We start from the raw sequence: 14,999 nt of genomic DNA on the forward strand, positions 1-14,999 counted from the left end.
TATTGTGATTTAATAAACATTGTAGTAAAAATGCTGGAAGCTGGTGAAACTCCAAATTGGTGGCACAGAACCAGAGCCAGAGCCAGTGGGAATTTAATGTTAAAATTCCCTAGCATAGACTGGCCCTAAATATATGCAGTAATGGCTTCCTCTAGTGCAGAATTATAGATCCTAATGTTTCTAATAGTCTCTGGTGCCATCCAACACTTTTACTATCATGTCAATTTAGTATAATATAGATTGGCTATTGTCTTGTATTTTGATGCAATCTCTCTCTTCACAAACAGAAACAGAGAACAGAAAACCATTCTTTTTGAAAGCACCAGATAAAAGCACCCAAAATAAATATTGTAGTCATGTTTTGTTTCCTTAAAGAAATTAAGACTAACAGCACCACTCATGCTCCTAGAGAGATCTAGTGAAACTATTTTGTAATGTTAATTACAAATAGGAAAACAAAGCTTATTTGTCTTTCAAAAAATCGTAACTAGAAGTTATATTAGTACTATTAATGAATCTATATTTCAGACATACTCAAAATGGAGTCGATCTGACCTTGTGTATGCTAGAGAACTGAACCACAGGTAACTGAATTAGTAGAACAACAGTAATGTAAATAACAAAAGTCCAATGTTAAACAGTAATGTAAATAACAAAAGTCCAATCCATAAACTAACCATGCTGTTTCATGTACAGTTCTGCAACACCTTCACACTCATGCTGTTCTACATTATGCAATTGCATTGCCTGCCAGGTACCTATTGCACAGCTCCATGACAGAGGTTTCTAGGAAAGTTTGAAGGGCCTTCTTGAAGCTTAGGGGAACTGTGCAAGGAAAAGTAAAACTCCTAAAATACCTCAGGAACCTGCTTTAAGTCACCTAAAGCAAATGCTCTTTCCTAATCCTGTTCTCAAGATAGCAGCAATGCTGAACACTCAATTCTAAATCCCTCTTGAGCAAGAAAGGATCCTATAAAGTGCTGGGCACCCTCATCTCCCACAAAGAGTTTTCAGCACTTTACAGGAAACAGCTCCTTCTACACCAGTCTTGTATTCCCCCACATTCCCTGGTCCCTGTCCCGTCTCACTGCCCACTGCATTCCCTTGCCCCTTTACTACTCCATTCTGTTCCTCAAATACAAAGTGTATCTCAGCAACTGTAATACCTAGAGACTTACTTTAAAAGAAGAAAGGTTAAAATCTGAAGAACAATATGGCATGAAAGAAGTGCTGCTATGCTGCACCACTTCACAGCAGCCTAATCCAAGCACTTAGCCTCCACTGCCTGTTTGTCCACCTTTCTTCAATGCCTCTTTTTATGCATGGAAAACTCTCCTCAAATTAGTCTGTAGGGCATGTAAACATTCTTATTACTGTTTTCCCCCATCTTCCTGACCTTGTTTTTCTGATTGATTGTTAGACTCACTGGTAACATCACATTTTAATTAGATTGTAAACTCTTCATGGCAGAGGACTTAATTTACTCGGTCTTTGTATGACGGGGAGGATACATAATATAATTAGTAGTAATGAAAAGCTATGTTACATAAAATTAAGAGTTAAACAATATTTCCATGAAGTGAAATAATTGCAAAGAGAATTATCTATATTACGCTGCAATAAAAAGGTTTCCACAGCATGCACCTTTTCTATTACTGGTTCACAAGAGAAGGCAAAAATACCTTAACTCAAAAATCTCAGGGGGAACAATGCTCGGCTCATAGTCACTGGATGGTTTCCAGTATGCAGACTTGGACAGGCTGACAAATCAGAGTGGAGCAGTACAGAAGGGTATTAAAACGGTCAATTTAAGCACAATAGAGCGCACATACTTCATTGAGTGCAGCTGTTTAAAGACCTTGTTTTAAGAAAAACATACACATTTTGTCTTTGTTTCATAAGTACAGTAGAACCTCAGAGTTACAAACGCCTTGAAAATGGAGGATGTTCATAACTCTGAATAAAACGTTATGGTTCTTTCAAAAGTTTATAACTGAACAGTGACTTAATACAGCTTTGAAACTTTACTATGCGGAAGAAAAATGCTTTTAACCATCTTAATTTAAATGAAACAAGCTCAGAAACAGTTTCCTCATCTTGTCAATTTTTTAAAAACTTTCCCTTTATTTTTTAGCAGTTTACATTTAACACAGTGCTGTACTAGTTTTTTCTTTTTTTTTTTTAGTGGGGGGAAGTCTCTGCTGCTGCTTGATTGCATACTCCGGGTTCCAAACGCAGTGTGTAGTTGACCCGTAAGTTCGTAACTCTGAGGTTCTATTGTAGCTATCATCTCCCATGGCCGTGCAACAGATAAGCAAAACAGGGCTTGACTCAGCTGTAAGAGAGTCTGTAACATGTTAATCATGGATTAGGAGAAAATGAATAGTTCTCCCTACAAAAGTCTTTAAAAAAATTTAAACAAGTTGTAATAAGGAATATGCTAAAGAAAGAAGGGACATGATAAAAATATATACAATTATTAGTGGTATAGAAAAGATTGGTAGAGAGAACAGATTTTCCCAATCTCATAAAACAAGAGCAAGGGGCACTAAATGAAATTAGGTAGGAAAATCAAAACAGATAAAATGTGTGATTAAATTATGCAACTTGTTGCCCTAGGAAGTCATTGAGTCCAAAAACTTAGCAAGATTTAAAAAGTGGTTAGATATGTACATGGATATCAAGAATATTCAGGATTATCGTACTAAATGGCAGCACATTTTTTGAAGGGATATTAAATTTTGTGCATCAGGGCCTAAACCTAGCTCTAAGAGACTAGGATCTGACTAGGTGGGGAGGATACTAGCAGCATGATTTAGTGGCCAGAGCACTAGCCTGGGATTCAAAAGACCTGGGTTCTATTCCCCACTCAGCAGCTAGGTAATGCTGTTTCTACTCTCTGTACCTCAGTTTCCCCATTTGTAAAATAAGGATAACAATGCTAACCAACTTTGTAAAGCTCTTTGAGATCCACTAATGAAACATGCTATAAGAGAACAAAGTATTATTACTACTGCCAGGTTCTGACACCTTCCTCTGAAGCACCTGGTTCTCATCACAGTCAGAGATAGGATACTAGCTGGAATGGACCTTGGGTCTGATACACTATGATAGTTCCTATATTTGCTAAGTTACAGTGCAGGAAGTGATTTTGACAAGTTTACCTTTCAAAGGGATAATATTTTAATATAATACACAATTCTTGTATGCCTGCTTCACCTATGTACTAGCTTGTACACCATATAGGTTGTCAATGCAACTACATTCAGCAAAGGTCTTTTTAGTCACCTGCAATCTTTAGCTAAAACAGATTTTGATCAGTTGGGAGCAGGTATTTAAAAAAATGAAAACAAAAAAACCCTTGCTTTCTGTGTTACTATACCCAGGGGTCTGTGAAGACAGGCTGGTCAGTTATGAAAAAGCTGGCTTCAAAAAAACTACCCTGACACTCCCCTGTGCCCAGTGTAAAGCTGCCAGCTGGCTTCACACAGGTTGCACTTCATTGAGTTCTAGGATCCTGAGAAAAAAATTTGGCCAGCTTTAGAGGGCAGGCAGTGTTAGAGGGCCTATATTAATTAAAATATAGCACCTTTAAAACAGCTAGTATTCTTACCCAGTGGACATAAATGAATCACCAGCATTTCAGTCAGATGAAGTTTGGTACGTTCGAGTTGTTCAATCCCAGCAATTCTGGCATAGAACAGAAATTAGATTCTATTTGCTGATTTTTGCATCAACAAAACAATTAAACCAACATTTTCAGAAATGTCTATTAATTTTAAGATTGACACCTTGGAGCTGATTATCAGAGGTGCTGAGGACCCCTAACTTCTATTGACTTCAGTTGCAAATGTGGATGTTCTGCATTTAAAAAAAAACAAAACAATAAAAATCAGCCTTTAGATGTCTAAAGTTGAGCACTCAAGAACTGGGTCACCCAAAATTAGTTGCCACTTAAGATGTTTTGTGCAAAAATTTCTTAAGAGTTATTTCTGGTTCTGCTCTTTTATAGCAATATTTCCCTCATTTTGCTTAGAAGAGTGTTTTGAAAAGTCCATATGGGGAGAAGCCCTTCTCAATATGCATAAAGATTGAAGTTCACCCCTATTCTCTGGCTTGGAGTTTCATTTTGATCATCCTGAAATTTGCAAACATCCACATGAATGGAAGGTAGTAACAAAGCATTTGAGAGCAGTAGCTCTGCATAACAGAAAACATGCAGAGCTTGGGAAAAAAAATAAAGCAATACTTCATACACAAAGAGTATGTCCTTTGGAACTATTGATCTGCTAACTCATTTTCATGATGCTGCTTTGGTTCTGCTCATCAGCTCACCCGAGCTTAACAAAACTTTTCAGGCCTGTGCTTCTCCAGACTTTAGGGTTACCATACATCCAGTTTTTCCTGGACATGTCTGGCTTTTCGGCAATCAAACCCCCGTCCGGGGGGAATTGCCAAAAAGCCGAACATGTCCGGGAAAATACCGGCCGGGCACTTCCCCCCCGCGGCTGCTCTGCTCCTCCCCTGACTCTTCGGCTCTGTTTAAGAGCCGAGCTGCCCGAGCGCTCCGGCTTCGGGCAGCCCCCATGCCTCCAGACCCTGCGCCGCCGGAGCAGAACAACTGGAGCCTGGGCACTTCCTGGGAGGGCGCATGGGGGCTGCCCGAGCACTACCGGCTTCACGGTTTGCCAGGCAGCCGCCAGACCCTGCGCCCCCGGCTGCACGCTTCCCCTCCCGGGCTCGAGCTGCGCTGGGGAAGCACCAGCCAGGGGCGGAGGGTCTGGGGGCTGCCCGGCAAACCGTGAAGCCGGTAGCGCTTGGGCAGCCCTTTTCGCGTGGCTGGGAGGGAGGAGGGGGAGTTAGGGCGGGGACTTTGGGGAAGGGGCGGGGAATGGGCAGAGTTGGGTGGGGAAGGGGCGGAGTTGGGGCAGGGCCAGGGGTTGGGAAAGGGGTGGGGCCAGGGCCCCGTGGAGTGTCCTCTTTTTTTATTTTTTAAATATGGTAACCCTACCAGAGTTGCAACTTCTGTAGTTATTTACATCTGGTCAAAGTGAATGTAAAATTCTATCATATCAAAAGAAATGAGTTATGAGAAAAAGCTCCCCACCTCCATTATCTGTTCCTAAGATTAGCATTGTAAACTTAGGTCTTGTCTACACTGGCAAGCTTCTGCGCAGTAAAGCAGCTTTTTGCATTGTAACGCCTGAGGTGTACATGCTGCCAACCCACTTAGTGCGCAGAAACTGCACAGTTACAGTGCTGTAAAAAAACCACCTCGAGAGGCATACAGCTTTCTGTGCCGGGGCTACAGCGCTGTGGTGCCAGTGTAGACATCCTGGTCGATTACTGTGCTGTGATTGGCCTCCTGGAGGTGTCCCACAATGCCTGTTCTTGCCACTCTGGTCATCGGTTTGAACTCTACTGCCCTGCCCTCAGGGCACCAACCGTCATCCCCACCCCGTAAATTCCTTGGAATTTTGAAAGTCTCCTTCCTGTTTGCTCAGTGATGCGTGCAGTGGTCTCAGCACATCTTTACAGGTGGCTATGCCTGCTCCATGCACGAGGCGATCCCCTGCTTGGAGCAATGCCAAGCTGCTGGACTTCATCAGCATTTGGGGAGAGGAGGCTTCCAGTCCTAGCTGCACTCCAGCCGTAGGAATTATGATACCTACGGACAGATTTCACGTTGCATGACAGAAAGGGGCCACAACCGGGACAACAATGCAGTGCTGGGTAAAAGTAAAGGAGCTGCAGAACGCCTAACCCAAGGTGCGGGAGGCAAACTGCTGCTCCAGTGCTGCGCCCACGAGCTGCTGGCTCTACAAAGAGCTGGACACAATACTCAGTGGCGACCCCACCTCCACTGCGAAGGCCACTGTGGATACTTTCGTGGCTCATGTGCCAGTCGAGATTGGATCGAGCCAGGATGAAATCTTGGACAAGGATGTGGAGGGGGACCCAGAGGCAGAGGACGACCCAGAGGTCAGAGATGTACACAGGAGCTCTTTTCTACCCCGGATGAGGCTAGCCAGTCACAGCTGTCGGATTTTGGTGAAGTGCAAACAGGAGAGGAGGCCCCTGGTACGTTGATTTGATATTGGGAATCACTGAAGTGAGTTTCTGGGGGCAGGAGGGTTGTAGAAAGCAGGCTTGTGTCTGTATGGTGCTTTGTTTCTTGCCCCATTAACGGTAACTTTCATGTGTCACTGTGCCATCACGGGGGAGAGAAAACAACACACACGACACCATTGCTGCATACAGGTGAGCCGCATAAGGGCCAGGGCAGAAGCCGCAGTCTTGGAGAACACCCTCCCTTGATTCCCTGCTCACCCTCAGCAGCGAGATATCTTCCATAATGGACACAGCCCGTGGAAAATGTGGGGCCAGGAATGACTATCAGGCCACCCTTACAGTGCTGGCTCTCCCTAAGAGACACGTGCCCAGTGTACAGTAGGGTCCAGGAACACTGATTTACCCTGCCCCTGCGGCTACTCACCATTTTGGGGGTCTTGTGGCTCATGTGTGCTTGCCTGGGGTCAGCCAGTTAGTGACAGTTATGTGAATAGTGGCTGTGTTTTAAATCACTGAATTAGTGTTCTATGTGTTGCAAACAATACTGCTTCTGTAAAACGTTGCGTTTTGGCTTCATAGAGATGACCTTGGGAGCCCAGCCACCCCCTTTCTTATCGCCAGCTGAACGGCTGCGCAGAATTAGAAAGTGGACACAGAGAACTAAGGAGGACTTTCTGCGTGACGTTATGATGCACTCCGCAGCCGAAAAACAGGAATTGAAGGAATGGCGGGACAGCGAGAAGAGGGACCGAAAGGAGAACGCAGCACACTAGAATGAAGCCACAGAGTGGCTTTTAAATGTTATGGAGCTCCAAGTGGACATGCTCCAGGCGATACTAGCTCTGTTCCCACCCCCCCTGCAGGCGCCATCGCAAAACTCTTTCCCACCCTCCCCCAGACGCTGCCAACACATTCTTATCAACCTCTGGGCACCAGTCTGTACTCACGCCATCCCATTCCTCCCCATCCCAGTCCAGCACTGCGCACTCCCAGTACTCAACACCTGTCTCTTTGCAGTATAGCCCTGAAGTACAGTACCCGCTGCACTGTACTACAAAGGAGAAGGTTGGATACAATCTCTGGACATACACAAATCTTTAACCATCCCAGGACCCCACCTCCTCCTGGGACCTTCCATTCCCCCATCCCCCTCAGTGCTGATGTGTTTTTTTGTTTGACTCTCTCCTCCAGTTGTTGTTTTTTAATAAAAATTGTGTTGGTTTGAAAGCAATCTTTATTCTATTAATTGAAAGCAAACAGAGCCCTGCAAAGCAACAGACAATTATCTTAAACCTTCATACTGCATCAACTGCACCAATCACAACCACCTCCTAGAATTACAAGCACTGCACTCCCGAGCATAGCAACAAATATTAGTGGCTCTCAGCTTCAAATCACTGCCTCAAGGAATCCCTGATCCTTATGGCTCTGCGCTGCGCCCCTCTAATAGCCCTGGTCTCTGGCTGTTCAAATTCAGCCTCCAGGCGCTGAGCCTCAGCGGTCCAGCCCTGAGTGAAGCTTTCACCCTTCCCTTCACAAATATTATGGCGCGTACAGCATGTGGCTATAAGCATTGTCATCGGCCAGGTCCAGCTTCCCATATAGACAGCGCCAGGGGGCCTTTAAATGGTCAAATGATGGCCTTTAGATGGTCAAAAGCACACTCAACAGTCATTCTGCACTTGGTCAGCCTGTTGTTGAATGGCTCCTTGCTGCTGTCAAGGTGTCCCATGTATGACTTCATAAGCCATGGCATTAAGGGCTAGGCGGGATCTCCAAGGATCACAACGCGCATTTTGACTTCCCCTACGGTGATCTTCTGGTCCGGGAAGAAAGTCCCTGCTTCCAGCTTCATGAACAGGCCAGTGTTCCGAAAGATGCGTGCGTCATGCACCTTTCTGGACCAGCTTGCAATAATGTCTGTTAAACACCCAACAGTTTGGGATCCATTCCTGCAGACTGAAAAGGCAGAGGGCGCAGTACACAAACCATTGAGAGATGGCACCAAATGTGGACGGAAGCACAGGGATTGCTGGGATGCGAAGCAATGCATCACAGGGCACTGGGAGAGGACCCAGGATGCCCCACGACCCCCTCCACCTTCCCACAACTCTTAGTGGCAGAAGAAGAGATGTTCTGTGGGATAGCTGCCCAGAGTGCACCGCTCTGAATACTGCTGCAAGTGTGAACACTCTATTGTGTAGGCAACAGAGTGTGAACACACAACAGTGGTTTCCCTTCAGCGCTCTCTGAGTGGCGCTGTAACTCTGCCAGTGTAGACATACCCTTAAAATCTCCACACCCCTATCCTCTACTCTGTAGTGCAGCACATGGTGCAATCCTGCTTTCACAGCAGTCAATGAGTTTTAATTTTGGTAGGAGCAGGCCCACTGCTCTGCATAGCTCTTACTATGTTGTGATCTGCACCCCAACTCTGTAGACTTTTCATGTTAGTCACCCTCTTAGATCCTATGCTCAGCTCATCTCAGTCTCTGCTGCCCTGAGGCGCTCTCCCCCCATGCCCAAACCCCAATTTAGCATTCCTTCCTGAACTCACTCATCCCCTTTGCAGAATTCTCCCCTTCTCAACCTGTGATCTATTCTTAACCCTTGGCTCCCTAGCTTACCTCTCACCTTTGCCCAAGTCCTCTACCATCAGTCTCTGCTTAACTCCATACCCAGGGGTTCTCAAATTTCATTGCACCGCGACCCCCTTTTGACAACAAAAGTTACTACACAACCCCAGGAGGAGGAACCAAAGTCTGAGCCCATCTGAGCCCCGCCATCTCGAATAGGGGGAGGCCAAAGCCTGAGCTAAACCACCCTGAGCTGGGGGGCCAAAGCCAAAAGGCTTCAGCCCCAAGCGGGGGGGCTTGTAACTTGAGCCCCACCACACAGGACTGAATCCCTCAGGCTTCAGCTTCGACCCCAGGCAGAGGGTCTCGGGCTTTGGCCCCAGGTGGTGGGGTTCAGGCTTTGGGCTCCAGCAAGTCTAAGCCAGCCCTGGTGACCCCATTAAAATGAGGTTGCAACCACCTTTGGGGTCCTAACCACCTTTGGGGTCCCAACTCACAGTTTGAGACCCACTGCCCTAGATGCAGAGATCTGTTTCCTCTAAAGCAAAACTCTTAACAGGCATCTAGACTATGTTTACTTGTGCAACTACTCACCTCACTGCTCCTCCCCTTCCTTCATCCTAATCCTTCTGTGTCATACTTTGTGTGCCCATCATCTATTAAGAGTGCTCTCCTTGCCCCATGCTGTGCAGAACTCATTCCCTGCATCCCTATGAAGATATCTTGCCTTTCACCTCAGCCCTACTCAGCTGCCTCCACTTTGCAGAGCTCCCAGGGTAGCCTGTACTTTGAGCTAGAGGAGTAATTTCCAGCTCGAAGAAACATACCCGGGCTAGCTCTGATGAACTAGTAGGCTAAAAATAGAAGCGTATCTGTGGCAGCCCAGTGCTGGACAGACTAGCTGCCTGAGTTCACACCTAGTGTCTTGGATGGGATCGTATTCAGGCCAGTTAACCCCTCCCACCACTGCTAACACACTTCTATTTTTAGCATGCTGGCTGGATTAGAGCTAGCTGGGCATGTCTCCTGGAGCTCAAAATTATACTTCCAGCTCAAGGGGCACGATACTTGGATGCACCCCTGCAGGCCCTGATTAGCTTCCTATTCTATGCAGCTTGGCCTTGCTCAGCTCTCCACCCTGCTCAGCTCTCATCTACTCTGTGGCATTGCTCATCTCCAGGCTGTGTGGAACTCAGGCCCACTATCCTACTTTGTATGGAGGCCTCCTTCACCCGCTCTCCTCCTTTCGACCTCCCTCATGCCCAGCACAACCCTCCCCATGCACACAGTATACAGCACTCCCCATAGGCGCTGAATCCAGGGCTGGAGCACCCACGGGAACAAAATAGTGAGTGCTCAGCACCACTGGCGGGCCCTGCCAATCAGCTGTTCCCCCTCTCTCCTTCCCTCCCAGCGCCACCGGCTAGCCATGGATCAGCTGTTCAGTGGCAAGGAGGCGCTGGCGGTGCGTGTGAAGTGCACTCAGGGCAGAATGGGGTGGGAAGAGGCAAGGCAGAAAGAGGTGGAGTGGGGGCAGAGCAGGAGTCGATCACCCCCAGGGAAAATGAGAAAGTCAGCACCTGTAGCACTCCCCTGCCACATCAAAGCCCAGCGCACAGCTCTCAGCCTGCATCTCTCCCTCCCCCACCCCCCCGCCAGGGCACAGTTCACAGCCTGTAGCTCCCCCCCACACACACACCCAGGGCACAGCTCACAGCCTGTAGCTCCCCCCCACACACACACACCCAGGGCACAGCTCACAGCCTGTAGCTCCCCCCCACACACACACACCCAGGGCACACCTCACAGCCTGCATCTCCCCCAGGGCACACCTCACAGCCTGCATCACTCCCACTCCACCCCGCACAGCTCACAGCCTGTAGCTCCCTTCCCCCCACCACCCCCAGGGCACAGCTCGCAGCCTGTAGCTCCCCCAGGGCACAGCTCAGAGCCTGCATCACTCCCACTCCGCCCCGCCCAGCTCGCAGCCTGTCGCTCCCCTCCCCCGAGCTCTCCCGCCCCAGCAGAGCTCCCCGCGGTGCGTGGCGGGGATTAGCCGCGACACGTTCCTGTCGCCGCAGAGGCTGCTCTGCCGTTGCGCTCGTTGCTCGCTCCTCCCCCCTCCCATCCGATCCTTGCGCGGCCAGGGGCTAAGTAGTTCCCACCTCCCAGCCGGAGGGAGATCGGGCGGAAGCAGCTAATGGTCACGACCATGAACGCCCGCCGCCGACCATAATCCTTCCGCCGCTCCCCTGCCCCTCCTTCTCGGGGATAGATCCGGCCGGGCCGAGGCGGAGCGATCCTCGGGCCGTGGGCTGCGTAGGGGCCGCGCCGGGCGAAGCAGGGGGGGAGAGTGTGAGGGGGCGGAGGCGCCGGCTGGAGCAGCGGGGGCGGGGAGGGGGCAATATGGCGGCTCCGTCTTAACTTTCCCCCTCGTCAGGCAGCGCCGCCGCCGCTCCCCGCCCCGCCATGCCGGGCATGATGGAGAAGGGAGCCGAGTTCCTGGGGGGCAAGAGCCGGGCGACCCCCAACGGCACCAAGAGCAGTAGCCCCTCCAACGGGCACTACTCGGAGCCGGAGAGCGGCGGCGGCGACAGCGGCGACGAGCACGGTACGAGCCGCGGACTCCCTGCCGGGCCTAGCAGGGCGAGGCTGATCCGGGGGAGGGGGCGGGGCGCAGCGCTGCGCTGCGCAGCGCTGCTCAGGGCACGAGCGCTGTCGTCTGCGCCGGCCAACGCGGGGGACTGCGCATCTCAGACCTTTGCGCGCGTGCAGGTCGGGCGGCCGCGCGCGGTGCCTTGCCACGGCTCGCGTGTGCGCATCGCACTAGGCAACCAGCGCGTGCGTGCGCTGCACCGCACTGCACATGTGGGGCTGGGGTGGAGGTGCGGGGCGCTGCGCGGAGTGTCTGCGGCGGACCGCCAGAATTCCCGTAAATAACTCCCACCTTCACTAAGTAATAGACCTTCATCCGTGGGGGGGAGGGGTTTCTCATTTTGCATCGCTGTTGGAGGAGATGCGGTTGGAGGCTTTTTGAAGCGCAAGGGTCGCAGGCAGCGGCCCTTGAATTTGCAAGATTGTTGGTAGCTTCGGATTGAGTGCAGACCGTCTAGATCGCTGAATGTCCCAGTTTTCATTTAAATATCATCCCCTTTCTCATCCTCCCGCCCTTTAAAGATAAAATCCCAGTAATGCATTTGTTTTCTCTTGCATTGCAGATGTAGGAATGCGGGTCGGAGCAGAATATCAAGCTCGAATCCCCGACTTTGATCCTGGTAAATAGCTTTTGTACTATAACGTGACATCTTGTTGCTGCTGTTTTGAAAATGGGGGTGAATATGATTTATAATAGAGAGGGGTGTGTGTGTGTGTTTCACTTGAATACTGTGTGGGAGCATTGCATTTGCAAAGGTTAAGGTGGATTTTTGTTTTTAGGCTTTGTGTTTGCTGTTTTATGTCAGTCACAGGAGCATTGCAGGGGCAGCATCTGCTGTGTGACTGAGGGGGAGAAAAGCATTGAGAGGGGGAAAGCTGTGTTTAATTTACCAAGATTGGATGGCAGAGCTACAGACAAAGCATCAGTGTCTCTTCCCTCCCTCCTTCTTCTTCACCCCCTCTCCCCCCCATTGTAGACAGGAGTTGCAGGTTACAAGAGGGAATGAAAAAAATCTTTGCTTTATAATGCTCTTAATTTACCTCTATTGGGGTGAGGTGGGAGGAGTTGCATCTTTGCAGAAACAGCGGATAACTTGTTCTAACACCTCTAAAATGTAGACCCGTTTTGCTGGGTTTTCAAGCACCTTGTTTTGTAAGGTGGAGTAGTCTCAATATCTGTACTGTTGCAGCCTAGCTTCTCTTGCCCACACAGAGGGTGGGGGAAGAAAGGGATATCGGCTAGCCATATACAGTCTGACATTCGGTCTTAATAAGCTGAACATCAGACACTTATTTTGTGTACATTTATAGTAGAGTAATTATGTGTTAAGCGCATCTGTCAGTCTTGCTGTGGTGGTCACAGTGAAGCCTGTCTACTTTCCTGTTCTCCAAACAGGCTCCATTGGTGTCAGATGATTCCTGCCTGGAAGAGGATTGGGCCAGAGCTCCTCCCATGGTACCTCCCAAGTTGGAGCTTCTGTCGATGGGGACTAGTTGCCCTTAGCCTGCTTCTTGGGTCTGGAAGCAGTTTTGAAAATGATTTTGTCTTAGGAGTGGGTACATCCCTTAGGAATTTGGGGGATGTAAGGAGGTGTCCTCTGGAAACTAGTACCTTATTTCATACTTCAGGTTTCTATTTGTGTTAATAAATAGTGTTATGGTTAAAGCTTATTATGTTTACATTAGTAAGTCTAAACGTGTTTGTTTTAACAGATAAAAATTATCACTCCTGGCATGCAGTCTAGGCTTGTAGTGCCTACAGGCCACCTAGAGAAGCAAAATGTTTAACAATTGTTTTAATACTTTAAATAACTGGGTAGTGAAGAGAGAACATCCTCCAGCTTTCATAGGACAGCAAAATCATTCAATTCTGCAATTAAAATTTTTCTTTTAAACACCATATATATTATGCATACATGCAGTAGAATTGAAATTACCAGCATAAAATTAATTTGTATGCATTCAGGAGCTTATAAGTGGATGGGAGTCATTTTAAAAGTGATCTCTGAAAACAATTTCTGTTGTGTTAACTAGTGAAAAAACTAAATGTTACATATTTTTAATGGTCTTTAGAATCCAAAAATATAGCATTGCCTTTAGGGTTGTGCGTACTCCTGCCTCTTATGCATAAGTTCTAGAGGAAGGAACTTAAAGATTTATATCCACTTACTGAAAATTTTTGTAACTAGAAGAACTGTAATTCTCACTGTTTCTGAACTAGTAATGGAAATCTTTCTAAAATGTCTCCTGCATTGTCGTCTTGATACTAGTACTACAAAATTAAAGTTAAACTTGGAATGACTGCTCCCATGAATTGTAAGAATAAACGTCTACCACATTAGTGAGGCTGTGTGTTAACAAAAGAGATGTTGCCTTGTAAATCTATCTGAACAATTGTTCTCCTTTCTGATCAGGTTTATGAGGCATCATTAGTTTGAAAGCCAGACATCATGCTGTAACAAAGCTGTGCATGCTGTGGAGTGATCACTGTTTTTAAAAACAGTGAAAAATCAACATTTTTTTGTTAATAGCAAATAAGATGACATACGTTTTGTAATGCCTGTTAAAGTTAAATGTATATCTATTTTTAAATATAACACTGCAGCTTTAAAGCTAATTGTCTCTCCTCATGTCTTTGGTCTTGGCATTAAGAGACCTCTTATGAAGAGTATACTGAGGTGTTAAATGTTGCTCTAATTAGGTGCACGCCATTAGATTTTTATGTAGGCAGCCATCAAATTGATATTTAAAATTTAATTATATTAAAACAGTGAGAAAAATCAGTGTCTGATTAAAACTGCCTATAAAGTCTAACACCCAGTTTTGGCCTCTGATAGTTGTACATACAAAACAAATGGATTTTGAATGCATGTGTGAGCAGCGAATCCTCAGCTTCATTTGATCAAAATTTTAAAAATATTACATCGTTGCAAATTATTTCTGTTGAGCAAATAGCTATATTAAATGACAAAATATGTTAATTGTTATAGTTATGTCACTTGGATAATGGTAAACTAGATGTTAAGTATTATAATTGGATGGACTCCATTAGATCTTAAGTAGTTGTCATAAAATTCAGAGTTAGTACTGATGCTGTCATGCCATTGTAGAACATGAAAAGGGGATTCTGGTTGAGAGTAGAGCAGCATGAGGGGAGGTCAATGTGTCAGACAACTTTTTTTTTTTTAAAATGATCACATCCTTAATGTTGAAATAATCTATTGTGTGACCAAAGAAAACTACATGTATATTATCGTTAAATAGAACAGCTGGAGAGACATAATGTAGTTGTCACTTTAACACCTCAGTTACACAAGAATACCGCTTTAATAGGAATAAAAGAAACGTATTGGATGGGAGAAACAGTTCTGACAATATAACTGGCCTAAATTTTGAAATTAGCCAATTACCAAAATAAACCTTTTTGATTTTCTTCTGCCCAACTGAACCAGATTTTGTCATCTCCTGCTGGTTTGTCACTGGAACTACTCATTCTGTTTCCTACGTCTTCTAAAACTGAAGTCTCTTTGTCCTTGTCCTACATCCCCTCAACCCCATATCAAACAAGCCCCTATTTTTACTGATATCCCACTGACACCATAGAAGTGTCAATATCATGAAGCTGGTTTCTTTTCTAAATATCATGGGCCCTTGGGTTCCTCCAGGAAGAGAGGATAAAGAAATTGCTGTGTTGGA

At 46.8% G+C, this 14,999-nt stretch overlaps 1 protein-coding gene and 1 long non-coding RNA gene across 7 annotated transcripts in view; one reads left to right on the forward strand and one right to left on the reverse strand.

The window, feature by feature from the left end:
• Positions 1 to 2,170: 2,170 nt before the first annotated feature.
• On the reverse strand, positions 2,171 to 11,893 carry LOC117874434. 2 transcript variants are annotated; one of them, XR_004644974.1, is made up of 3 exons: positions 11,596 to 11,893; positions 3,614 to 3,690; positions 2,171 to 2,347 (listed from the first exon to the last, which is right to left on the reverse strand). It is a non-coding gene; the product is annotated as an uncharacterized LOC117874434 (long non-coding RNA). The 2 variants fall into 2 exon arrangements; XR_004644975.1 differs by lacking the exon at positions 11,596 to 11,893 and adding an exon at positions 3,792 to 4,194.
• The window catches only part of RCOR3 (REST corepressor 3), a 36,542-nt gene continuing 32,510 nt past the window's right edge, over positions 10,968 to 14,999 (forward strand). For 3 of the 5 annotated variants that reach the window (XR_004644973.1, XM_034764545.1, XM_034764548.1), the window contains exons 1-2: positions 10,968 to 11,259; positions 11,867 to 11,923. Coding sequence is in view for 3 of the 5 variants with exons in the window: in XM_034764545.1 (XP_034620436.1) it covers positions 11,118 to 11,259; positions 11,867 to 11,923 (199 nt within the window). In the remaining 2 variants the exon portion in view is untranslated. Of the gene's footprint in view, positions 11,260 to 11,557; positions 11,581 to 11,866; positions 11,924 to 12,699; positions 12,760 to 14,999 lie in introns of those variants that run through there. The other 2 variants (XM_034764547.1, XM_034764546.1) reach the window with 2 other exon arrangements.

The sequence above is a fragment of the Trachemys scripta genome, chromosome 3 (assembly GCF_013100865.1).
Source record: "Trachemys scripta elegans isolate TJP31775 chromosome 3, CAS_Tse_1.0, whole genome shotgun sequence".
In the NCBI taxonomy this organism is placed as follows: domain Eukaryota; kingdom Metazoa; phylum Chordata; order Testudines; family Emydidae; genus Trachemys; species Trachemys scripta.